Source organism: Lepidochelys kempii, chromosome 10 (assembly GCF_965140285.1).
Source record: "Lepidochelys kempii isolate rLepKem1 chromosome 10, rLepKem1.hap1, whole genome shotgun sequence".
NCBI classification, from domain to species: Eukaryota; Metazoa; Chordata; order Testudines; family Cheloniidae; genus Lepidochelys; species Lepidochelys kempii.
The window spans coordinates 10,484,969-10,512,223 of record NC_136389.1 but is presented as its reverse complement, the minus strand read 5'-3'; the positions used below and the strand labels follow the sequence as shown (position 1 = coordinate 10,512,223).

Below are 27,255 nucleotides of genomic sequence, written 5' to 3'. Positions count from 1 at the left end.
ATTTTCCTGGTCAAATCCAAAATAGAGACCAATAGTTTGTAAGGATTGTCACTGACATACATAAAGAGATGAATTATGAATCATTGTTGCATTTTCAGTATGAGACTGTTCGAGTCAAGACAGGGATGTATGGTCCCACCACAATGAGGCACTCCAGGTACAATGGACAGAATGAGGCTATGGTGATGCTGAACGTAACTGCAAAACCATGAGCTTCTGCTAACATCCAGTGGAAAATACCAGTAGATTCTCTGTAGTTTCCCATGTCTGATCACACAAAGTACCCTGTGCAGTTGGCATTACTTCTAACTACCTCATGGAGAACAGTAGATTGTCTCAACATTTAGCTTCAACTTTTCATGCCTTTTTTTCAACATTGTATTCTGGCTGTGGCACCCGATGAAAAACAACCATAAATTCAACCACCTTATCACTAAACACAATACACAAACACACACATTCACGTTCCCTGTCTAATGATCATCTTGAATCTGGTTCCCCCTTGGAATAGAAACATGACCATCAAAAAAAGAATTGCAGTGGAGTGCCAGAACAGACACAAACTAAAGATTTGGTAAGCACCTGATACACAAAAAAAGCTGCCATTTAGGTATTGTGCTTACATTCAAATCTAAAGTAAAGTTTGGGGAAATATTTGCCGTGTCCATTACTGAGAGGTGAGAGAGACCATCAAGAGTCTGGGCTAGCAAATCTTCAGAAAGCTCCATTTCCTGTATTGTTAGACTCCTCCTAGCAGTAATAAGTGATCATATACACAGCCTAAAGATGCATGCATACACTGTGGGGACAACTTCAGCCTCAACCTTCTGTGAACTCTGGAGAACTTATGGCAGCTGACCAAAACGCAAAAGATTCTTCATAAAATAAAGAAATCTTCTCTTGTAAAAAGGAAAATTCAAAGCAAATAAAATATGAATAAATCTGGCTAGAAAGGGGCTGCTTTCCTTTACACTTACTCTGATTCCTTTTCCTCTCCCTCCAAAGTAATTCATGTGGGAGTAGCTCTTTGTGAAGATCTACAGATAAAGTTATGGCAGGGATCCAAAGACATTCATGGCTCCTGGCAATCTGTTTTCCTCTAACATAATTATATCCTTGTGGGGGATAAATCTAGAAGAAGATAAAAAACACTTCAGCATAGAGAGGGGGAAAAAATCTGATTTCAGTCTGCTACATTGTCATGTGATGGTGCTGTGTTTCTCTTGTCCCAAGTAATTGGTAACAGGAAAGTTGTTTCAGAAATGACTGTATATGCGGTTAACCTTCAGTGCACTGGGGTGCGGGTTGGTGAATTTTCCCCCCAATATATATTAATTCTTGTGTCATACTGATTATACTGTTCTTGCTGCTTACAGCCTCAGGAGAGAGCCCTCCATAACAGCTTTTCTTCTGCTTTCATTTGGACTGCAAGGAGAGTGCTAGCTTTTTCAGGGGCACTGCGCTCCCTTGGTGATGCACTCAGAACCTTATTCAAGCTTTCTTTTCCACATGTGCTTGTGTAACATTCTCTTCCTTGGCAAATGAGTGGTCTCTGAAGCTTGACAGGTGTATCATGCTTTAAAAAAGGATTACGCCCTTCAGACATTAGAAATGCACAGAAAAAAAGATGAAAGAGCTGAAATAAAATCTTGTTCATTGAACCTTTAAAAGCAGCCTCCAAATTTAATTGCATAACTGCCTGGTGTTAAACTTGTGGTTGTGTGGTTCTTCTGTGATGTCTGGAGAGGTAATATAGTCAGAGGATGCAGAATCCCTCCGCTCTCAGGTTAGTGAGGAGTCTGTAATTTCAGTTGCGGTCGTATTTCTAGTTTCATAAGGCCCAATAATCACATTTTATAATTTAAATGAAATAGACATGTCTTTCTTTTATACCCTGCTGATCCAAGCCAAGCTCCTCAGTGATAGATCTACAACATTGTCATTTTGTACACTACACCCTAATTGAAAGGCTTGCAGGTTGGAACAGTCCTCAGTAAATCGGGAGGTCTGGGCTCAATCCAGAGGCTGGAATTGTTGCCAATTCTAGACAAGATGCTGTACTTTCCTTTCAGATAGCATAGGAAGCAGGGCAGATGTAAAACTTCTTGTTGGAACAGATTTGCACCTTCAGATAAATTTCCAGCATATAAGGATCTCTGGCTTACAACACAGGGAAATAAAACGTGTGACAGAGATATTGAGAAAGATATTTACATTAGTCCAATGTTAACTTGATTCTCATTATTATAAAGTATATAGAATGCTGAGTGTTTAAATCCCAATTTCCATCTTTATCATTATTTTATAAAAATAAAACACATGAGCACCCAGGAATGGACTGTCCCTAGTTTAGAACCTTTGCTTGTTCACAAATGTCATGATCTGCAGGAAGAATTAGCGTAGAAGGAGGGATAGAGCTAGGAAAAATAGGGTGAGATTTAAGAGGGGGAAATATAGGGTGAATATCAGAGAAAAATGGACATTCATCTGTTTTAGGCTGTGGAGAAGTCTTGCAATGGACACTGAAAACTAGACTAAACAAGACAGATGCAAATGCTCTGTAGGGAACAATCCTGAGCTGGCAGGGCGATGGACTAGGTGACATAATAGGGAAGACCTGTCTCTAATGTCTGTGATTCCATATGATTGCAGTTCCTTCTGCTCCCCCTGAGAATGTGTCAGCTGAAGCTGTAAGCTCCACCCAGATCCTACTGACATGGACATCAGTACCTGAACCAGAGCAGAATGGACTTATCCTGGGCTACAAGGTACACAGTTGAGATTTCATGCTGTCAAGTGTTTTAATACATTTGCTATGCTGTTTTTCCATTTGATAGTTATTATCTACCAGATGCATATTAATTTACCCATTTATCTTTTGAGAAGGGTCAGGAAATGTGCTCTTTCTTCAGAGGAGTGATCTGATTGGTTTAGGGTATGTCTACACTTGGAGCTGGAGATATAAACTACACTAGCTCTGATCAAGCTAGCATGCTAAAAATAGTGTTGCCACAGTGATGTGAATAGCAGGAGCAGGCTAGGTACCCCAACTTCATACAAACTCAGATGGGTATGTACTCAGGGCAGCTAGCTTCTCCTGCTGCTCACATCGCATGTCTACTTTCTGTTTAAAGCATGCTATGTCTCCTTGAACTGGAATTTACACCTGCAGCTCAAAGTGGAGACCATAGAAAGGGATATCTGTCAAGATCCTGGAACAGGCTTGCCCATACTCACCTCATCATCCCAGATCATTGCAGTTCAGTCACCAGAGATCAGGGCAAAGTATCCAGCAGAGTTGCATTGTTTCTAACAATGCCCTCTGTCTTCTAAAGTCATAATCTCTCAGGTTCAAGCATGCAGTATCACTGATTTCCCTTCACATGTACAGCAGTTCATGGCTTACCCTCTGTGTTATATACAGCCAGTGCTCATGTCTATGGGATTACCTGTTTACTCTGTGCAAAAGAGTGCAGTTGAATCTGTTGTTTTATATTTTAAGATCAGGAAGAACTCAAAATACATACAATCTTTCTTGCAATCCTTTTGAATAATGATTGATAACCGTACTTTTTCTGTTGTGTTTATTCTTGCAGATTCTGTTTAAAGCAAAAGATTTGGACTCTGAACCAAAGACCCAAATAGTGAGAGGTAACCACACCCAGTCTGTCCTGCTGGCCAGCTTGCGGAAATATGTGCTTTATGAGATTCAGGTGCTGGCGTTCACACGTATTGGAGATGGGGTCCCTAACTTCCCTCCAGTCATAGAGAGAACCAAGGATGATGGTGAGTTTATGGGTCGCTCAAGTGTTCTTCCCATACATTCTAGCATTTCTTTTTAAAATCACAGCTGTTTTCATTATGCAAGCTTTAAAAATATAGCCTAGATTTGCTTACAATTTTAACATAAAGAATCTGATCCTTGGCTAGTGTCAATTAGCACAATGTTGGGGGCAAGCCGAGGTTCTGGGCCCAAAAACTGAAAACATTTCCCCTCATAATTGACAAAAGCAAAAAACTCTATTTCTCACTCATTCAAACCTCATACAGTTAGTTCCAGGTTGGAGTGAAGTTTGACAGCCCAATTATGAACTTCTACAGAACTACAATCTTAGCACTAAAAAAAGAAAAGCTATAATAGGACACAGTAAACAAATTTAGCCCTGACTGGGCCTGAAGGAGATATGGAGTTTGGCATTCCAGTAAGAGGATCTATACCAATGTTCTGCAAAAGAATACCCTGTGCTGCCTTTACTGGGAAAGGTACTTTGACTGGGCATCAGGGAATGAGAGAAGTCCAAATGCATGCACAGCAGCGAGGGGGTTTCCCCCCTTCAGTTCTCTCCTTAGCCATTGGCTGGGTAAGGGGGGATGGGAACAGTTGAATGCGTGCTGCATTCCCCTCCCCACCTTGCCTATTTGAGCCAGCTGCATGGGCAGCCCTGGCTCAGGCATGCTGACTGCTGCAGAAGTCATGGAGGTCACAGAAAGTCACGGAATCCATGACTTCCACAACCTCCATGACAGACACGGAGCCCTACTTATAACACTGTTATGATTGCTGACTTGTCATAACTTGCAGCTGGTGCCCGGGAGTAAAGGCGAGAAGAGCCAGCTTCCAGAGGTCAACAAGACCTCCAGGATTGTGCAGCTGGACCTTGCTCTCATGCAGTAGAAGAACTTTGAAGTCTTTGAGGACTGAGGTTCCCCACTCATGCCTTTGTGGCCTCTGTCACTCCAGCCTCCTTATGCGGAGAACCAGGGGAAAGAGGTTTCACAACTGAACTGAGTCCCTGAGTAGACCAGGAAGGATGTACCTCAAGTTATTTTTTGGTTTGTGGTAAAAGCCCTGGAACCCTCACTGGAACAAATTAATTAAATGCCTCATATGTGAGAGTGGGGCAGGCAATGAAGTGCCCCTCCACAAGGTAAAATTAATAAAGTTGCAGCCTGCTGTTTAAACCCAACCCACAGGTCTGTCAATCATTCACCTTCTTGTTCTGGTCAATAAGAGACTGATCTTCGAAAAGTGACCATATAAGCTTCCCTTTGTAATCCTCCCCCCCCACACACCCCCAAGCCCAGCCACAATGCTTCTTATGAGCTCAAAGATTCCTCTGTGCAGTTTGATGTGCTGAAAGGACTAGAGCCACCCCCTGTTTCTGTTTAAACTTGTCCGCGTGATGAGAGTATTCCTGGTGTATTTTCACTGCAGTTTACATTAGCAGTAAAAATATTTTTCAGCTTTACAGATGTCAAACACTTAAAGGTGACCATTTTCTCTGCATTTTCAGTAGAGTATAAGCAAGTATAAAGAATGTGTCAGTTGAAAACTCTTTTTTTGTATTCATCCTAATAAAAATAAATAAAAATAAAAAACCCAAATACTTTTGGATCTAAAGCTCCCAACAGAAATTAAATAACTGTAGATTTCCATAAGAAACTTTATTTAAGTAATTACATTGGACTGAGAACATGTTCAGATTTCTGATTTAGTACAATATTTTCTGCAGTCCACAACAAAGCACTAAGGATGTGCCTTGCACATAGGAAGAGCGCAATTACCCCCAATCATTGCTTTAGTCATTCTCCTAACACACTAGCTGTGTGGTAACTTGGCCTTTTTCTAAGAGACGAGGCAGAGAGGAGATTATTGTCGCAAAACTCTACAGGGAGATAGTGCGTTCACTGAATTCCATAAACCAGAATGTAATGAGAAATGTTTAAGGTTGTTTGTCAAAGACAAGCTCATTATACCTGTTCCCTCCTAAAGTACATGTTGGCAAATGTCACAAATTGTTCTTCCATCTCCAAACTCCTGACATAAACATGTTGCGTCTTCTTTCAGTTCAATTTAATTAAAAGTATCATCAATGAGAGTGCAGGTGAGATTTGTACTTAAGGAGAATTTTAGAGCCTGCGTATTTGTGAATTCGCATAAACTCACCTTGTGAACCTGAGATGGACAACCTGGGTGCCAGCCATCTGTGTTAATGGGCTTCTGACCTCACAGAGGTTCTCGAGCCTAGACACGCGTACAAAATGCATATGTAAAATCAGAGGGGAGTTCAAAGCTAGGGCTGCCCGCACAGTTAGACGATATTATTCAGTTTCAACAGGCATGAAGGGGATTAAGCTGACACATTATCTCTCTCTGTAAAGGTAGTTCAGTGTCTCGCACCCTAGAATATAATCAGCTATGTAGTGACTTAGATGAAGTGTGTAATCTGATTGGCTCACAGGGATTCCCAGCTATGCCGTTATGAGATCATCCTCACATAGGTCAGAACTCATTTGTCAAAGCATCCTTGTATAACACACTTTTATAGGAGCAGCAAAACATTCTAGGGTGAGTGGTTGCGGTATTATATTTACTCTTCTGTGGTGCAGCCTTTCACAGAATTCCTCACCATATAACCAGTGTGTGCATGTACAGCATCATAAGCTCACAGCCATCTCTGGAGTTCTGGTTAGATACTGCTTGGCCTGATGTCTGTATAGAGTAGACAGAGGAGTTTTTAAACAAGCAGCTGCCACAGAACTAGCAGTTCCATTGGTACGTAATATCCACTTTTGAGATTTCGGTTGCTCTTTTCAGCCCCAGGACCTCCTGTAAGGCTGGTGTTCCCTGAAGTGAGACTGACATCAGTACGAATTGTATGGCAACCACCAGAAGAACCCAATGGAATTATTCTGGGTAAGAGAGGCAACATTTAAATTTCCAAACACAACGGTTAGGAAGAGGCGGAGATAGAACAGAAGGAGAACTATGAATATGTGCTTATTCTCCTCTTGCTTTCAGTACTAGAAAGCACATCCAAACCAGTTCACAGGTGAACAAATGAAAATATTACATTGCTGTCAGCTGAGACGCGTGGTACCCCTTGGTGGGATTTGGAAGGGTCAGTGAGATTCTGTATAACTAATGTAACACTCTTCTGATCCCCAGGGTGCACATTTGCATGAGTCAGATGCATGTCATCTCATGGCACTATATTTAAATTGTGTCCCATTTTTCTGTTTTGTATCCTTTTTAGATGAGTATTTGGGGAGTTGCCTCCTATTCTATGGCAGGGGAAGAGTTGGTTTTTCCCTTGTGATGCCAGGACCACCTAAGCTCTTAGTTGTATGTGTTCTTGTGTTTTGCTTTATCACTTTTCTTTGGCGAATACCATCTGTCAGGTTACAAGGAGTTAACTCATAATTAGCTTTTCATCAAGAGCAATAGTAGTAGCTAACTGAATGACAAGAATCTGTGAAATGTCTTCTCACCTTTCCTTTACCCTGACCTCTCAAGATGGCTTTCCAGCACACAAATCAGCAGTCACTTTTACAAAAACAATGTGATCTGTATGAAGATGTTTACAAGATATTAATCCATTCCTGCCTCTAATAATAAAGTACTGAGTAGTTAAATAGCACTTTTGTCTTCAAAGCTCTGGACTAATGTTAATAATCCTCCCACCAGCCCTGGTAGGTAGGTAGGGATGCTAATTCCCATTTTAAAAATGGGGAAATTGAGACCCTGACTTCTCATCTTGTACTCATTCTTTTAGACTCTGCTGCCTCGGTTCTGTCTCTAGGGTTACCTGGCAGCGCTGTAGTTTGGGTTTGTATTTAGAATTCTGAGATAATTTTCCATAGCATTAGTTTTAATTAGCATTAATTTTAAGGGAGGCCCATAGTTTGGGTTTTACCAGGTTGACAGTGTCCCTTTAAATTACAGGCTTTTTTTTTTTTTTTTTTTTTGCATTTTGTTCAAATCTTGAGTCAATCGCTATAGAAACTGCTCAGGTTCACGTCCTCCAAAAGTACTCAAGTGAGGAAATCCTGGCACCTGAAGCAGCAGGCAAGTCATCAGATGTGATTTGAAGGCAGCTGCTGCAGGGATCTCCTGAATACAAGAAAAAAAGTCTTTGCATGAAAGTTGGCACCAGTTAGCTGTCAGAGACAGAATCCTGCAGTTTGAGGTGTTGGGTGTCTGTCTGTTTTTTAAATAAAGGAGAACTACCTCCTATGTGCTTATTTCCAATGGAAACTAGGATTTGAAGCATAAAATGTGTCTACAGAAAATTCCAGCTGATAAAGAATATTGGAAAAATATAAAAAATTATTTTATAAACTGTGCCTCCTCTGTCACACTATGCCTCATTGCTGATCTTTGCCTTATCTGTTCAGACTGTAAGCTCCTTACAGGAGGGACTATCTCTTATTCTGTGTTTGCACAGGGCCTAGCAAACTGCAGCCCCATTCTTGTATGGACTCTTAGGCGCTACCTCAATAAACATGATAAATAATAACATGAGGGTCCAAGGAAGGAAGTAGTTAGTTGGCAATGTCACAATGAAAGGGTAAGAATTACCCACATAGGGTATATCTTATCCGTTCTAACAAAAGAAGAGTACCCCAAAAATATGTGAAAAATAGCATAGCACTGCGACACTGTTGGAAAATGAAGGTTACAATTTTCTCTTTTTTCCTGTATTGTTTTTTAAATCTCCTTATTGCAGTGAACTTTTAGAAAGCAATTGTAACCATCACAGCCAAGTGTACTGAACTGGAAATGTTGGTGAAAATAGGTTAATACGGTTCTGCAGGGCGCCCTGCAGACCATCAGTGGTGCTGGAAAGAGAAAGTGTCTTTTTTTTCCCCCCAAGAGCAACATTAGAATCAAAGGCTTAGAATCAATGTTTCTGCTCTGCTAGTGTGGCCCTCTGAGCATACAAACACCTTTGTAGCTAACATTTTTGTAATCCATATTAAAACATGTTCTAGCATTTCAGAGAGGGATTAGCAGCATGCAACACTGGCAGGCACCTAGAGGGAAAAATACTTGTTTGTTTAAATATTTTACTATGGAGAGCTGCAGATATTTCTGACTCCTCTTTTGGGAGTGTTGAAGTAACCACCTGGGCCCCTACTCTTCCTTCTTTTCTGCATTCCATCCACTTGCCACGAGACACAGTTCCTTTACATACTATTTAAACAAAGTGATGCATTACTATGGATGTGCTCTTCATATCTGTGAGCGGTTCACTGAGAATGAGAGCTCATTCGGCACCCTTCCAGTCCCTGGTTAGTATTCCTCATGGTATCCTTGTGTCTAACATTTACCTGCAGCTTATTGCAAAAGTGTGTAAGAACTCGTCTGAGAATTAGAACAAAAATTGGATGTAATCCATTTTTGCAAATTCACATTTTAATCCTGTATTGCGTTTGCACACACCCTGGCCCTTAAATAGCACAAATGGTAAAATAAACAATCAGGCAGGCTGTAACTTTCCAATATCATTCAGCTTTTCCTAAGTTCTATGACAAATTAGTGAGTGTTTATCGCTCTGATGCATCACAGCCCATGTGAGCAGTGCTGTCGGTTCTGAAAGGTTTTGTATGGTGACGAGCTTGAAAGATGCTTTAGTATTCACTGTCTGTAGTCATTCTCCTGCCTGTTTGCTTTGGGGAATCAAGTGGTTGTGTTACAGTGACCTAACATTTAACAGGCAGTTTAAACTGTTGCCTTTTATTCAGTTCAGAAAGCACAGCCATATGAAACTGATTGCAGACACGCAAAAAGTATTTTAAAAGATGCTCAGGCAAATGTAAGCACATTTTAAAAAAAAAAAGAAATTCCTAAAGAATATATCTATTTTTTCGTTATCCACTGTGGGCCTGATCCAAAGCCCACTGAAGTCAATGGAAAGGCTCCCAGGGATGGTAGTGGATTTAGGGTCAGGCATTATATGGGAAAAGAGTAAGGAAAAGGCTTAAACAACTTAAAGGTAAATTCACAGTTTCAGGGCAATTGCATCTGTATTCCTACTCTAGGGTCCTGGCTCCTCAGCCATCACCTCTCTTGAGTAAAGACCTGTGTTCCTCTCCCTTCTGATGGGTTTTGCAGGCTGCATAGCTCCCTGCCTACACTGAGATATTTCCAGCAAGCCAGACTACCTAAACAGGCTAGCGTCTGCACTTTGCTTCTCTCCAGAGGCTATGAACAGCTGTAATTGCTCTCACAAATTACCACAGCTCTTTGTAGGCAAGCACATTTATTCTTAAGGTTAAAGCATTCAGAGAAAACATTAATAAAAATGAACCTAGACGCATGCTAAAAAGCTTACAAGACGTCACCCCACCTGCAGCCTCAGGCTGTGGTAGGTGTCAGTCCTTCAAAACTCACAACTATTTTTTTCCGGGATTACAAGTTCATTACGAGGTCAGATTCAGAACCAGAACAACGAGAAATAGTTCAATCTTCCCTTTATATAGTTTGAGCCTTTGATCACAGTTTGGCTTTACATAACAGGTGATCCAAAAACAATCACCCTCTCCACAGGGCATAGCTTCAGAAGGCTGGGGGTTTTGTATAACTGGATGTGGGGAATTTTCACTCACCTCTCCCTAGGTATTCTCCCATCAACCTAGCTACTACCTCATGGGGAAGTGGATTACCTACACTGATGAGAGAAGTGCTTCGAGTAACCTAGGTAATGTCTTCACTGAAGCACTGCAGCATTTTCATTGTAGATATTGCAAGAAATTGCTGTATCTGTCATGGTTACTGTGATTGGCCATCTGGAATATCGTTCTTCTAGAATATCTTCCTGTCCCAGAAGACTTACTTGAGCCACCTCTTAAATCTTTTACTCTATTTTCCCCATGACCCTCTGGTTTCTTATATCTGAAAAAAGCCGTATTGTCATAATCTGTGTGTAATTTTTTTCATTCTGCATTTAAGTTTTATTCATATTTCACTGACTCCGTTCAGTAATCTTTCCAGCTCTCCTCTCTGCGAGATTTCTGGGACTCTTTTATCCTTTGTTCCTTTCTGAGCTTCCTTGTTCATCTGCAGGAGCCTTTATAGCTCCTTTCGCAGTTATTGCTACATTGCTTCTTAATGCCCTGAGGCATGTATTAATTTCACTTTGAACACTTTCCGTTTACCTCTATTGATTTGCCTTGTTTAATTTTACCCAACTCTTCCTGCATTCTTCCATCCTTTTATTGCTAAAATTCAGCAACCTAATAATTTTACCATTTTAATTTCACTTCAGCTTAACTTAACCAAGCTCGACTGTGGCTTAGACCTCCATGCTTCAGATGTTGCCTCTGTGTCACTCAAAAATAAGACAAGACTTGCTCTACCATGACTGAGCGTCTGCTGGGTACTCTGGAACATCAAAGGATGACATAGTAGAGAGTGACCCAAGAAACTAAAGATGCAGATTCCAACTATTTTTCAGGTGTTTTCGTGATAACAAGAGTGAGTTGGGCTTTAGATGTGGACTTCTGAGGAAACATCTGAGGGAAGAAGGTTGGAGTCTCTGGTTGCATCAATCTTTTTGAAACCACCAAGAAGGGGAATGCTTTCCCAGACTGCCAGCCAGCAAAGCAAATGTGGGAGAGAATGACGATAGCTTGTATTTTTTCAGATTGCACTGAAGGAGTTTGTATAGCTGTCAGAGACAAGTGAGTCTTCTTGTTAATCTTCTAAACAGTAAAACTAGCATTAACAGTAGTGAGAATTTGTTCTTCTAAAAACTAGGTTATTATAATTCCCTGTATGTCAATCTATTTCCTTGATTCATTTGTACATCTGTCTATCATTAGTCTTAGCATTTAGTAATACACTTTTTTCTTTGCATTCATGTCTAATACTTAAAATTTTATAGTTCAGCGGGATTAGAACAGGTAGGAAAGTGACCAACAATAATTTGCCTTTGATAACATACTTACCTTTTAACAACTTGCTTTTCTCTTAATAGTCCATGTTTTGCCTCCAGGCTCTAGTCTTGCTGTTTTACTACTTGTTCTTATCTTCTCTTGTTGTACTTCTTTAACTATCTTATCTGCCTCTTCCTGCATTGCTCTTGCTACTGTATAAATTCCACAATGCATTCTTTCTTCTGTTTCCCCCACTCTGGTCACCTGTATCTGTGCTCTCAATTCTGCTTTCTGTACATGTACAGAAACAGAAAAGATCACAACACATCCCTTCCTCTTCGTCCTACTGATCTGTCTTTCTCTGGACTTTAAATAAGACAGACTACTCTAGTGTTAAAGATGCTGAAATACCATGGTGATGAGTGCAGGACAGATGAGAGGCTTGGAACTATAGGTCAAAAGGGATAGATTATATATACTTGCCTGAAAAGTGTAAGGCTGGAAAGTTCAAAGATGGGTACCTCTGAGACATCACTGGGAGTTGTGAGTGCGCAGAACCTATGAAAATCAAATCATTTTTTGTTTAGGTACCTAGTTTTAGTCACCCAACTGTGAAAATGTTAGTCTAAATTTCCTGTTAGCACTGCAGACCAGTATAGGTTTGAGATAGCAAAATGGAATGTCTTCTGGCTCATGGGTCATCAACAGACTTGTTAACTGAGCCCTAATTGCACCCTCTTCATTAGTGATGCAGCAGCCAAAAGTATATAGCTTGACTTTCAGATCTTAGGATGAATTTCAGAGCTATAAGCTTGGAAAACCATCTTTATACTCATAAAATGAAAATATTTGATCTGGAAGTCACAGAGAAATGTAACGGGGGTGATAGCCAACACCTGGAAGAGATCTGTGTGACTACTCCTCTATAAAAAGCAGCCGGAGGTTGCAATGAAGTGGGGAGAGATCAGGAAATTGTAGAAACCATAGCGAGTGTGAAGAGCTTCTGTAGGGGAGACCTGAGATCAAGGGTGTGTCAGAGAGGAGCCCAGGCATCACGAGGCACCTGTGAGGAAACCCAGATGATGTTTGGGTCTCAAAGTTTGGGGCCTAGATGCTGCTGCCCAAAGGCTAAGGCTCCAGCTAGGAAGAGCTGGGAGGATGGACTGTGACAACCGTCTGGGACAGAAGACCAAGCTGTGCCTGTGAGAGAAGGCACCCGCACAAAGTATAGACTTTTGTGTGGTGATGGTCTTTATTTTTGGGACCCTGTGGTCTGTTAAGAACTATTTCTGTTATTAAACTGTGTTCATGACACCCCAGGCAAAGAATTGTTTCTGCTACTAAACCCGCCCCAGGCAGGGGTGGTGTTAATCCAGAGGGAAATCTATGTGTTGTTCTTAAGGGACCCTGAAGAGAGGGAAACAGAAGTAGGATGTTGCAAAGCAAGCTCTGGTCATGAAAGGGTGCTTAGGAGATGGCCAGCCCTGTTACAAGAGACAGTAAATGTAGAGCCTCACCATGTCATGTTACAGTCACTGTTCATAGTAGGACAGCATTTTAATCCACACGCTCAGGTTTCTAATCTGTGCTATCTCAGATGGCCCTATAATGTTTCTGAGAAAACTACCCAAGCTCTTACTATTCACCTTATTTTCCAAAGCCAGAAGTTTCCAACTTGGGTGCCCAAAATTAAACACCAAAATCCATGTTTATACACCTAAATAAGTGGCTATATATACAGAGGTACTGCGAACTCACAGCCCCCAGTGACTTCAATTGGAGCTACAGGTAATCTGAAAAGCAAGCTGGTTATTTAGATGCCTACCTTTATGCACTCTGGTTTGAAAATGTTGGTCTTCCAGTCTATCATCTGTATATGTCATTATTCTTATACGGGCTGAGACCATTGGCTCCCTCTCTCTTTTTTACCTGCTGTAATTTGAATACGAAGGAAGACTGGTCTCCTACCCTTGTCCATGTGTAGCCACAGGGTCTGAAACTCTGGGTCACAGCAGCATACAGTACTAGCATTCAGAGTCCCACTGCTAACCATTGCCACAGATTTCTTTATAGCCTCCAAAGAAAAAGACAAGGAAATATAAGGAAGAGAAATGCCATCAGTAATAACATGGAATAGGATGGCCCCACCTGGATCACCCTTCTGCAGCAGGCCATGGCAAGACAGTCTCATTTGCCTCGGTTTCCCCTTTCAGAGTCGACATAACTCCATGCAAACTTAACCTCTAGTCCATCAACATTACCATTACCAAAACATAGCTCAAATCATCCCCACCAAAAGTCCCAAATAGTCTGTTTCCCACACCCAGTGTATATAGTCCTTAAAACCCAAGACATCTTGCCCCTAGCTGCCTCACATACCACAGACTGACACCTTCAGTCATGCCTGGACACTGTCAGTCCTCTCTTTTCCTTGTTCCAGGACAGCCACCCCAGCCCTTCCAACTGGAGTGTAGCTCCACTCTTCCTAGCAGGAACCCCACAGCCTCTCTGCTGGGAGCATCTTTCACTCCCCCTAGCGCTCTCGTGGTTACCCTGGGTTCAGCTTTCCAGCCCTGGGGATGTCAGCAGGTAAGCTCCTCTGCCGTTCCCCTGTCTTCAACCCTCTCTGGTCCTAGCTCTCTGGCTTGGAGATGCCAGCCAGCAAATGCCTCTTGCAGCTCTCCTTGCCTTCAACTTTTCCCCAGGAAACACCTTCTGCTTCCTTCCAGGACGTTCTCCAGTCCCACTGGTCTTTGACAGTTCTCACCTGCCCTTCCTGGCTGAACCAGTCTGCTCTCATCTCTGGGTTCCTGACTAACCCAAGCAGCCCTCCTAATTAGCCAAATGGGAGCACCTGCTCTCATACCTGGGAGCTAGACCTACTTCATTTACTGGGGCCAATCACCCTGTGACACCCCATCCCCATCATCACCACTGTCTGCATACACATATAACACCATTTGTATCCCAGGTAAATTCTATGGTTCACAAGATAATACACATACTCATATATAGAATTCACTCTGAAAAGTACTTTAATTCTCTATTTGTGCATCTTCTTTCTTTGTTAGTTGGGTGAATGACAATCACTGCAGTTTCCCGGTGGGAGATAGATGCCATCAATTTTGTCTAATGTCCACTAATATCCTTAGTTTTCCATGCATTGACCTTCATGTATGAAACACTCTTTCTGCTCTTATTGCAATCAAGATTTAGTAGGCATTCAACTCTGTAGCGGGGATATAAAGTTCAGGGGGGAAAATCAGTGTCTCTGCAGAGCTTTTTGTATTTCAGAAGATCAGCAAAGGTTTGGCAGAAATCTGTCACAACTGAGTTCAGCTGTTTTATTTTGTAGGGTTTTTTTGGCCATTACCCTCTCTCACGTAACTTGATGAAGCATTTAACAGTTCTGACTTTATTCAGCTTGGAAAACAGAGCACCACACAAGTTCTAGTATGAATTGATTCTGGAACATAGTTGCTGGACTAAAAGTTGCCAGTGCGCTCCAGGAGAAAGAGAACCTGGTGCAGTTGGTAGTATTTCCAGAATGGGTTTGAACATTTGGTATTCTCTCTTTGGGGGACAGTTGTTGTTTGTGGTGTGTGAGAATCCTGGACACACTAGTTTGCACAGTTGGATCATTAATAATGTGTGATAAACTGTAAACTCATAACCATCAGAAAGGCCTGAGAGGAGATTAGAGTCGACTGAGCAGAATTTACTAAACAGATGACGTGTGGTATCAGCTTTTCAGCATACGGGGTATTTTTCAAGCAGGACCCCACAGTCTCCTGATCTCCTAAAAAAACAATGAGGAGTACTTGTGGCACCTTAAACGCTAACAAATTTATTTGAGCATAAGATTTCATGGGAAAGCTTATGCCCAAATAAATTAGTTGGTCTGTTTAAAATGTAGGTAAAGAAACAAGGTTTCGTGGGGAAGCTTATGCCCAAATAAATTGGTTAGTCTCTAAGGTGCCACAAGTCCTCCTTGTTTTTGCTGATGCATACTAACACGGCTGCCACTCTGAAACCTGATCTTCTGCAGTGAAGGAGAAGAGCAGGAACACCAAGTGACTAAAAGAAAGAGGCTTGTACCATCAACTACAGCATGAATTCTAGATCTACACATGGGCAGGAAAGATGAAAAAAGGTATCTCCAAACAGATGTGAGAATTAACTGAGTGTGAGATATGAATGTTGCATTACCTAAGCAATCTGAATACCCATGTTTTAAAAAATTCTCAATCAGGATGCTCTGCTCTGCAGTAAATGTGTATGTGTCAGCAGGAGGGGAACAGTAAGGGGAGATTAGTTTCAGTGAACTGACTTGGCCTGTCAAAGTCAATTGTATGGACTCTATTGGTTCCTGTGGCATTCTCTCAGTGTACCAATATGCTCAGGAAAGATTAAACTGTTTTCATATCCCATTCTGGTGAAGGATGAAAAGTGAAACGAGTTTCATGGTGCATTAATACTCAGAAGGCCCTTCCATTCATCACAATGTGTGTAATTTCCCTGATAATGTACTGCATCTGGCTGGGGGAGGGGGTGTTATAAAGCTGAATTACTTTGTTTTGCCTTCAAATAAATAAGTAATTAGGATGAACTAATAGTCTTGGCATTTTTCCCCCACGAAAAGATTGAAAAACAACCCTAACCTCTCTTCGCTCTTCTGCTTTTTGTTGCTATGAATTCAGGATATCAAATTGCATACCGCCTGGCAACCAGCAGCCCTAACAAGTTCACCACAGTGGAAGTTGGCTCAACAGTCAGACAATTCACAGCTACCGATCTCAGCCCTGAGTCTGCATACATCTTCCGGACATCTGCCAAGACCAGACAGGGCTGGGGGGAGCCTCTGGAAGCCACAGTAATCACTACGGAAAAGAGAGGTAATGCCTGTAGCCATCGTGGCTTCACTAATACAATGAATGTGATGAACTGTGTAAAAGAGGATTCTCAGAGACTGAACTTTTCCCATCAAGCAGTGTGTTGATCATGCACAACCCCCTTCTGCAGTCAGATATTTTCTTTCAGGTCTTTACTGATCTTCTAAATAAAACATTTAGGTGGCAGTCTCGGGGAAGAAAAGAGGATTAATTGCACTAATTAAGAGAGGCAGCTGTGAGCAGACACTGTGCAGGCTTCCCCCACAGTGCTCTGCCACTGCATCTTAGTTCTGATCTAAGGAGTTCCCTGTTATTCCATTCTTTGGCTCTAATGCACACTGCCAGGGCACCCCCAGATTTTAATCTGGCTCAGAATTACTAACTACATTCCAAATCCAGAGTCACTTCTGCCTTCAATTTACACCTGTGGAACCTCATTGGTGACAGTGAGGTTGCACAGATGTAACTGAATCCAGTTAAATACCAAGGAGATGGGTTCCTCAGAAATATTATAGAAAAAATAAGATATGACGGAATCTGATCTGTAGAATTTTTGGTACTGGTATTTTTACATAAGCAGGAAAGAATCCCACTTGCCTTGGAGATCCTCAGTTTAGTCTGAGGATCTGACAGAAAAACTTTTTTTTTTTTTTTGCTTATAAATGTAGAAAAGTTGATTGGCCTGAAAGAATATAAGCATGGAATTCCAATGTACCAATTATACACAATCACTTTTCAGAGTAGAACCACATTTCATGAGGCGGCAATAACAATAAAGCCCCAACAAAAGCAAGCCTGAATGTTCAATTGGTAGGCCTCCTGCCTTGGAGTAAAACGATTGTGGGATCAGCTTGCAGACTTTGGCTCTTGCCTAGTTCTGACATAACAGTGCAACACTACGGGGTTTTGCATTTTATTTCTCAGTTCATAAAATATGATTGTCCAACAAGTTCTAGATCTGAACCTGAATCTGAATCTTTCCTGTACCATCAATGTGAGGGGCATGAACAAGGCTCCACCATCCCTGTGTATTTCGCTGTTCTCTGGAATGGCTACTTTATTGTGTTTCTATAATTTTTTTACAAGCATACCATTGTTGGCCTATTGCTCCACACCCAACCTGGAGGACCAGTGGGGCTGGGTTTTTTTGTCTGGTCCCTACCATTTGACCTGTCCAGCTTAGATGGCCCCCCAGGAGTTAAAACTTCTACTGGCATAGCTCTCAAGGACAGTGGCACACACAAGTTTTCCCGTCGCATCAAGGTGCTGTCCCCAGGGAAGGAAAAGAGCTGTAGAAAAATTTTAAAAATACACATGCTAACACTCCTATCCATCTTACGGACTGATAAGCCCAAGTGGAAGGTTAAACAATGCATGGAACTTTCCAGTAAAGTGTAGATGAGAACCCCGATGTCCTGGGAAACATTCTCTTTCTCAAAAATAGCCATTCTAATTTCCAGTGCTGCACATTAGCTGTTGCTGAGCACATAATAGCTCACTGCATAATTCCCACTTTCACTACAATAACAATGTTCTCCATTATCATCAAGCCCGTAGGGATATCTTGAATGTGAGAGTCATTATATAAAACAAAACCTTTCCCTCTCTAATAGCTGGCTTCGTGTCCCTGCATGTATCCCATAAAGTTGAGACCAGCTGTCTGGTCTGTGTGTCTGGGAGAGAAAGAAAAATGGTGAAGCTCATATCAATAAGATGAGAGGAAATGCATAAGTTGCAGCTGTTCAGTTAGGAAACAAACCAGAATATGAGAGTCTTTATAGTGTATGCTTTCATGAATGAATACTCACTTCTCCACTAATAAAATTCACTTAATATCAAATAAAGATGGAAGTTTCAAAAGAGTTTAAAGTAGATAGGCACCCAAGTCTCATTGAAACTCAGTCGGGATTGGACACCCGTTTTAGGCCAGTGGTAACCCAGCTGGATTAGAACGGCCCATGCTGTGAGCTCAGCCTCAGTCTTGAAATGGTTCAGCAATAAACAAACTCCAAATTTGGCTGTCCGCACCTTTCAACTAACGACTAAACATAAAAGCTATCTATTTTGTTGCAGTGTTTTAAGCAAAGGCTCTGATCTGGCCCTGGGGTTCTGGGTTAACACTTAGGAGCTCCTCTCCTGTCCCAGCACTCCCGCCCATGACAGGAGGTGAGGCAGGCAAGCCTTCTGAACAGGACTGCTGGCTCCCAATTGGTCAGTGTCTCCTCTTGGCCCTTTCAGGCCCCTGAAGTACGAAGGCTTTTTGGTTGACTGGATTTTCCTTAAGCTGGGGTGCATCAGGCACTGCCATCTCCAGCAGGAGGTAGAGAAGGCATGATAGACCCCACTACAAAGGTTCCTATGAAAATCGAAGTCTAAAACTTTATATATGTGGTGCTTGTCATGACTTAATTATCACAAGGTGCTTCGTGGCAATAGTTATAGCTAGACAGCATGGTATTTCTTGATCCTTTGGATTTACACTTTACTATAATGCCCTTCAGGATAGTAACACCTGCTGGTTAGAGCAGAGCTGATGAGCCTTGAGATTCTCCATTGTTAAACTTAACAAGAAACTCGTGCCCCTGCCTGTGAAAAAATTCTGTTGAGTCATGTGAACTGGCTTAGCTACTTCTGCAGGAAAGTTAACCTTTGAGTTTGCTTGTGGATAAACTCCGGTAATGGGGGCCCTCTGTAGTAATAGTTTCCTACTAACAATCAGGGAATTTATTTTTAAAAAAAGAAGAAGATGGTAATGGATCATCAAGACTTTAACAACAGACTAAAACCCTGTCATGGGAAACTGGATACAATATGTGATCTGCCCCAAATTGCAAGCCAGTTAAAGTTTACCAGATGAGAGTATTAAACCCCCACAAGACTTTACCAGCTACTCACTTCCTCTGAAGGAATAACCCTGAACACCTGTCTAGTCCTGCCAGTGCAAGACAATGACTTTTATGCTTAACTCTGCAATGCACACTACTGGCACTTGCTGACTCTGCATGGCTAATAGCTTACAATTCTTTTGGCATTCATGCATCAGCAAGAGCATGCTGCGGAGAAATGCCAAGCCGTAAAGGAAATGTTTTGAGTTGGGGTGGGGGGAGAGGGAATGCTCTTCATACAAAGCTAGGAGAATCATGCAGTCAGAGGTGTGTGCTTATGGAAACAAGTGCTGATTAAGTTGAATCATATCACTTCTTGAAGGCAAGTCACTGTGGTGTCTCCAGTCAATTCCTGCTTTATTACATGCACACGTTTTAATCAGAATCAATAAACTTCATGATAAACAATTAAACAATTATTTCTCACTCTATTGAGTTTCTCAGTTGAAATCGATGGGGTGAGCAGATACACTGACAAGGTAGAGGAGATCTATATTCAAACAGATAGATACTGGCTTCAGCAGCACCTGCATTCCCATTCTTCACCTCATATGAAAGATATTAACCATTAATTGCTCTGGAGAGTTCCCCATCTGCACTGGGACTAGCTTTCTTGCCTTTGCAGGCTCAGGGTCAATAAGTGTGAAGGAAGAAGGAGGGGTGGGTCTGACTAGTGAGCTGAATGAGGCTCTTAGACTCCCAATTCTCCACTCCACCAAGCTGTGCTCCAACATCATGGACAACAGCAGCCACAGGAAGATGGGTGTGGTTTCCAGATCTTTGACCAGCTGGCTCAAGTGAAAGTTAGAGTAACAATGTGGCCTCTTTTACTTCTGCTGCCCCATGAAGGATAAGGCATAGTGAAATTTGACCACCACACTCCAGCACACCCTGAGGCATCCCCTCCTCCCATGTATGCTGGGGCAAAGGAGCAATTCTTTGTCCAAGAAGGTGTATGTAGAAGGTGCAGGTGTTCTCTGGTCTCTAGAGATATAAAATGTATTGATTACAAGATCAGCTCCTCAGTATCTGGCTATTTGAGGGCATAGCCACACAGAGGTGTCTTTTTTTCCTAGGGAGACAAGAATCATTCCTAACACTCCTCTTTGCAGCTGAAACTTGAGATATGGTACAGAATGTCTACTTCACTGTTTCATGCAGCAAATCTAAAAGCAGCAGTAATCTGTTGCATTGCATCTGAGAAGCTCCATGAGCACCTCTAGATTTGTGCTATCTTGAGTTTCCTCCCACAGTAATACCCACTGTTTGTTTAATTGCAGAGCGGCCAGCACCTCCTAGAGAGCCGAAGGTTCCCCAGTCTGAGGTGTCATCACAGACCCTGCAGCTACAATGGGTTCCTGGTAGTGATGGATCTTCACCAATACGGTATTTCACCGTGCAAGTGCGGGAGCTACCAAATGGAGAATGGCAAACCTATTCCTCTTCCATCAGTCATGAGGCAACGTCCTGTGTTATTGAGAGGTATTGTATAACATCAGAGTGTCATAGAAGGTACAATACTTACCATTCCAAATATTTTATAATTTCAAAGCACTAAGCAAACATTAGATAATGAAACCTCACAACCCTTCTGTGAGGTTGGTAAGTAATGGTCACTATCCCTGTTTTAGAGTTGGCAAAGCTGAGATACACAGGTTTAGTAACTTGCCTAAGGATGTCCCACAAATCTAATTCAGAGTTGATTTTGTAGTTAAACATTTCTAGGCTCCTCCCCCAATGTTTAGTATGCTAGACAATAAAATCATAGAATTGTAGGACTCAGAGAGACCTCGAGAGTTTATCTAGTCTAGTCTCCTGCACTCAAGGCAGGACTAAGTATTATCTAGACCAGTGATTCCCAAACTTGTTCCACCACTTGTGCTTTCCCTGCACAAGCGGCAAACAAGTTTGGGAACCACTGTTCTAGACCAACCCTGACAGGTGTTTTTCTAACCTGCTCTTAAAAATCTCCAATGATGCAGATTCCACAACCTCCCTGGGCAATTTATTCCAGTGCTTAACAGCCATGATAGTTAGGAAGTTCTTACTAATGTCCTACCTAAGCCGCTGTTGCTGCAATTCAAGCCCATTACTTCTTGTCCTATCCTCAGAGGTTAAGGAGAACAATTTTTCACCCTAATCCTAGCAACAACCTTTTATAAACTTGAAAACTGTTTTCATGTCCCCTCTCAGTCTTCTCTTCTCCAGATTAAACAAACCTAATTTTTTCAATCTTTCCTTACAGGTCAAGTTTTCTAGACCTCTAGTCATTTTTGTTGCTCTTCTCTGAATTTTCTCCAATTTGTCCAGATTTGTCCAATGTGGCACCCAGAACTGGACACAGTACTTCAGTTGAGGCCGTATTAGTGCAGAGTACAGAGGGAGAATTACTTCTTGTATCTTGCTTACAACACTCCTGCTAATAGATCCCAGAATGATGTTTGCCTTTTTTAGTGTTACACTGTTGACTCAAGTTTGTTCAACTCAAGTTGAAACAAGTGTTACACTGTTGACTCATATTTAGCTTGTGATCCACCTGCAGATCCCTTCCCACAGTACTCCGTCCTAGACAGTCATTTCCCATTTTGCATGTGTGCAACTGACTATTCCTTCCTAAGTGTAGTACTTTGCATTTGTCCTTATTGAATTTCATCCTATTTACTTCAGACCATTTCGCCAGTTTGTCCAGATCATTTTGAATTTTAATCCTATCCTCCAAAGCACTTGCCACCCCTCCCAGCTTGATATCATCTGCAAATTTTATAACTATACTTTCTATGCCATTATCTAAAACATTGATGAAGATATTGAACAGAACTGGATCCAGAACTGATCCCCACGATATGCCCTTCCAGCTTGACTGTGAACCACTGATAAATACTCTCTGGGAACTCTATAGTCACTCCATCTAGGCTGTATTTCCCTAGTTTGTTTATGAGAAGATCATACGAGACAGTATTAAAAGCCTTACTAAATTCAAGATATACCACATCTACCATTTCTCCTCCCCCCAACCCCGCCCCATCCACAAGGCTTGTTACCGTGTCAAAGAAAGCTATTAGGTTGCTTTGACACGATTTGTTCTTGACAAATCCATGCTGACAGTTACTTATCACCTTATTATCTTCTAGGTGTTTGCAAATTGATTGCTTAATTATTTGCTCCATTATCTTTCCGGGTACTGAAGTTAAGATGACTGGTTTGTAATTCCCTGGGTTGTCCTTATTTCCCTTTTTATAGCTGGGCACTATATTTGCCCTTTTCCAGTCCTCTGGAATCTCTCCCATCTTCCATGACTTTTAGAAGATAATCGCTGTCATGGAGGACACAGCACTGACTTATTAGTCCACCCAGAGGTATAAACAAATTGCTACTACCCTTTGTCTAACTGTGCAGGAAAAAGAAAACTTGAAGATTGTAGGACAAATGCAGACCTGATTCATTGTCCTCAGTGGAGTTGCATCAGGCCTGAATTATGCCTGGTGTCTTTCTAGTCAAGGCCTCTGAAATCAAGGAGACCAGCTATGTATTTTGGAACTGACATTGTAGTTACTGAAAATCAAAGATCTGTATTTCAAGAAAGACCATTTAAGTTGCTGAAGTTTTCTAATAGGGTAGAACTAAGGGAAACATTTCTTCTCTACCTTGCTAAAAGCATTTTCCTGGGGGAATCCAGAAAAGCAATATTTTGAGTGCCACTAGACTATTGCCCATCCCTCAGTAGTTAATCATCCTGTGAAGGAATGTCTTACCCCTCTAAAGGAAAGACTGGAGCCTGCAGCTGGGACAGCCTGGAGTGTAATCAAGGAGACCCTGTCCTAGGGCTGGGCTATATAAATAAGAAGAGGAAGCTCAGCAGGGGAGTAGAATCCATTCAGGCTGCATAAGGTTTTTCCTCAGGCTCCAGCAGACCAGGCTTATGAGACTTAGAGGGTTGGTGTTATGGACTTCAAGTTTTGGGAGCTCTGAACCAGAGTCCAGTGGTGAAGACCTTATGAAATTTGTTGTAAATGCTCCTTTCCTAAAGCCTTTTTATAAAAGGATGTGCTGTTCTGTTAATGTGTGTTGAGTTCTCCTTGGCCTGAGCTGATAAAGCAAACCTTTTGCTGCCCAATCTGGAAATTAAGGTGGGACACACCTGCAACACCGCACTGGGACACAAAGGAGTGCAGGAGGATGGCTCACCCCTTTACACATTCCTTCCCAGTAGGTTTTTGGACCTGTAGTCACAGTTGCATTTGCTGGTTGTTGGACAGATACTACCAATTAATTAACTAAACTCACCATAACTTGTAGCCCTGAAATTGAAACTCGTGAAGGTGACTCAAAAGCAAATCTTCCCCCTCGCCAAGCTAGAAGAAGCTTTGCTAAGGTTATATCAGTTGGAAGTTGCTCTTTGCATATGTTAAAGCCATGCGTATACAGAACTGTAGTGAATCTGCAGTCACGGTCCATACTAAATAATTCAGGGAATTGCATTAGCTTGGAATTTAATAGGAATGAAACATGCCAATCTTGCAGCATGACAGAGGATTAACTGGGAGATTGGTGGCCTCAGGGTTAATGCCAGCTGTGCTATTGACTCACAGGGTGGCTCTGGGCAAATCATCTAACCTCTCTTTAGCTCAATTTCCCTATCTGTAAAATGAGGATGATAGTCTTTAGCTGTGCCACAGGTGTGTTGTGAGGATATATTAGATAAAATACGAACAGCGCTCTGAAGATCTGAAACACTAATATACATGCTGAATTCTATTATTATTAATATGCCCTGCCCTTTTCCAGAACCAAAAGCTACCATAGATATGTCTGTGAATCATAGCTATGGCTATTCTGTAGACCATCAAGAGCACAGAATGCCTGTGTTTAAGAACTCTGTCCAGTCAATATTTGAGAAGGTGATGACAACAGTGGAGAGTCTGAGCAAATCCAGTGCTACGAGGAAGAAGGACAAGGCCAGATAGAAAGGGAGGAGCCTTAAGAGGAGATGAACTACTCTAATAATTTCATTTGCCTTTGGGCAGGTTCTTTGTAAGAGGTTTGGTCTCAGACAGCTTTTGAAGAGAATTCATCCCTCATCCTCATTGTTATGTTTTACAGGCTGAACCCATTTACCTCTTATAAGCTGCGTCTGAAAGCAACCAATGATATTGGAGATAGTGACTTCAGTGCTGAGACAGAAGCAGTCACTACTCTGCAGGATGGTAAGAGAGATGGAGAGGGAATATGATCCTACCCTTGGCATGGGATGGGGCATGGGTAGATCTTGCTATAACCTCTAGAACACACTTTCCAGTGGATTTAATTCCATTTTGTGCCTTAGACAGTGGTACCCACCCACTTAAACACAGTTCTGTTCACAAACAATTGATATGGGTGGTAAATAGCTTAATTAATAACAGGCAGCTTTAAGTGTTTTGGTGTGCCCTCTGAAAATGAACCATGTTTTCAGGAGTCTCCAAATGGAATTAAACTCTGTTTCATTGGTTTTCAAACTCTGTTCCAACCATTATCTTTGCAGAAATTGAATAATTTACAAGGGATCATTAAAAATAAATGTGGAACTGTGCATATGTTTGAAGAAATGTCTTCAATTGTTTTCACTCATGATCCACATTAGGCTGCAGTCCATCCAAATGGCTGAGGTGTGTTTAATTTACTTTGTTTAGTTACAGGGAATCCAGAACAGTTTGGCCTCCTTACAATCAAATGGGTAAAAACTGCAAAAGAGTCTCGCCTCCTTGGCAAACTGTAATCGTTTATTCTGCTGAGCAAACCTAGTGCATTCCACTGTGGAGAGCTGTGAGCTCCTGATAAGCTTTTCCTTCTTTATTCCTGAGATGATACATACTGGGTGTTGAGAGGTAGCGTAGACAGAGAGGAGGTATAGTAGGTAACTGGCCATGCGTAGGAGTACTCTTGTTCACTCTTTTTCCATTGAGCAACCTAACACTGAAGCTGGGACAGAAAGGTCAGTAGTGAAGGAAGGAGGGGTTGATGGAATAAGTTTTCTGTGTTTTGCCACACTATTATAACCTTTTATTATGTTTTGGGTTTTGTTTAGTTCCAGGTGAACCTCCACGCTCTGTGTCAGTAACTCCCCACACTACCTCCTCTGTCCTTGTTCAGTGGCAGGTAGGTAAAATACAAAAATTACTAGAACTTTTCTACAGTGACCTAAGATTGATGAACCTTGTTGGCCTAATGGCACAATGCAATGAATAACTTCTCTGCAAAGCCAGTATTATAGCACACTAGAAAGACTGCAGCCTAGTTCCCTACTGCTGATCCAGTTATATATTATGATGAAAGATGTAAATTTCTGGTTCCTGGCTTTTACTCTAAGGGGGACTGGATAGTTATGCACCTTGAGGGAGACCGGAGACATAAAGGGGTTTCTACAGATGCCTGAGAATGTTTCTCTTACAAGTAGTACTGTCATCTTGTTGATAATACTAGGTATCACAGTTTGCCTGTACAATACACAGCAGAGTCATTGTCAGAGTTGGTAAGGATCAGGGAACAAAAATCTCATTCAGTTCAAATTGCATATAATCTCCTTCAGATGATAAAACAGGCAAATATGCTGTGTCTGAGACAACATTCATACCTCCAAGGAATTCCACGTACACTTGAGCTCTTTCTTTTTGAGGTCTAAAGAATGGAAGTTTCTCCAGAATAATGGATGCTGAGAGTAACCATGCCATATCTGCTTTAGAAATATATGCATTTTCAGTTTCTATCCTATCTTTTCAGTCTGGCCTTGATCTACTTAGATTTACTGGAACTCTTTGTATGCTATTACCCGAGACTTCCTCTTGCTAGTCAGCATTAATATAGAAAACCCAATGGGTTAACACAAGGTATCTGTTACCTGTGCCAGAAATTCTGTCCCACCCCATGCCTAAGATAGACTTCTGCCCAAATAAGAAGTGCATCTTTGACAGGTTGGATTCAAGCGGAAAACATACTGTTTACAGTGTAGATCAGGCTTCCTGCATGTTGGAAGAATTTTCTTTGATGTATGAGGGCCTGTTTATTGCTGTGCAACTGTACTTAGAAGGTCTGGCTATTCAAATGAGTAGTGAGCACATTTTCATGCAGCAACACAGTTTGTAACTCTCTCACTTTTACTGCATGTTGACAAATGGAAGACATACTGAACAACTTTACCAATGGAGCTAGTATAGGTATCAATCAATAGCCCCACTTCCAAATCAGTGTAGTCCTTTGCAAGGACAAACAGGGAATGTGAAATGTAATGCACAATAAAAAAACCACATTTGTCCAATTGACTGATTATTGGGGGGTAATTAATGTGAAATAGGTGGTTGTTTAGGTAACTAGATGCTTTTTATTTCATGAAAATGAAATGGGATAGTTGTACCAGAGCCATGTCAAGGGAGTTGCAGGCAATTACATGTCATTACTACATGTCTTATATGGGATCTCAGTAATTCAGCTGTACTTTATTTTTCAAATAAATAAAAACCTCAAATCCCGCAGTAGCCTACAATAAACAGGGCATTCTACAGCAGTGTTAAAGAATAATGTAAAACTGAAAACACAAGCCAGTCTGAACGGAGAAGAGGGGAAAGAAGAGACTGTAGAGTTCCAAGCAAAGCTGAATTTTTAACTTTGAATTTTGTTAATAACTCACAAAACAAAATCCAAATGCACTATCTGTATTTGAATCCACTTATAGACTCACAGACTTTAAGGTCAAAAGGGACCAGTGTGATCATCTGGTCTGATCTCCTGCACATTGCAGGCCAGAGAACCTTACCCACCCACTCCTGTAATAGACCCCTAATCTC

General features: G+C 41.6%; 1 protein-coding gene across 1 annotated transcript in view; it reads left to right on the top strand.

Annotated features, from left to right (window-relative positions):
* The window catches only part of SDK1 (sidekick cell adhesion molecule 1), a 640,834-nt gene that overhangs the window by 539,376 nt on the left and 74,203 nt on the right, over nucleotides 1–27,255 (top strand). The window contains exons 26-32 of the mRNA XM_073361953.2: nucleotides 2,653–2,768; nucleotides 3,597–3,786; nucleotides 6,599–6,697; nucleotides 16,362–16,556; nucleotides 20,719–20,920; nucleotides 24,539–24,642; nucleotides 25,503–25,573. Coding sequence (XP_073218054.1) covers nucleotides 2,653–2,768; nucleotides 3,597–3,786; nucleotides 6,599–6,697; nucleotides 16,362–16,556; nucleotides 20,719–20,920; nucleotides 24,539–24,642; nucleotides 25,503–25,573 — 977 coding nt within the window. The remainder of the gene's footprint in view (nucleotides 1–2,652; nucleotides 2,769–3,596; nucleotides 3,787–6,598; nucleotides 6,698–16,361; nucleotides 16,557–20,718; nucleotides 20,921–24,538; nucleotides 24,643–25,502; nucleotides 25,574–27,255) is intronic.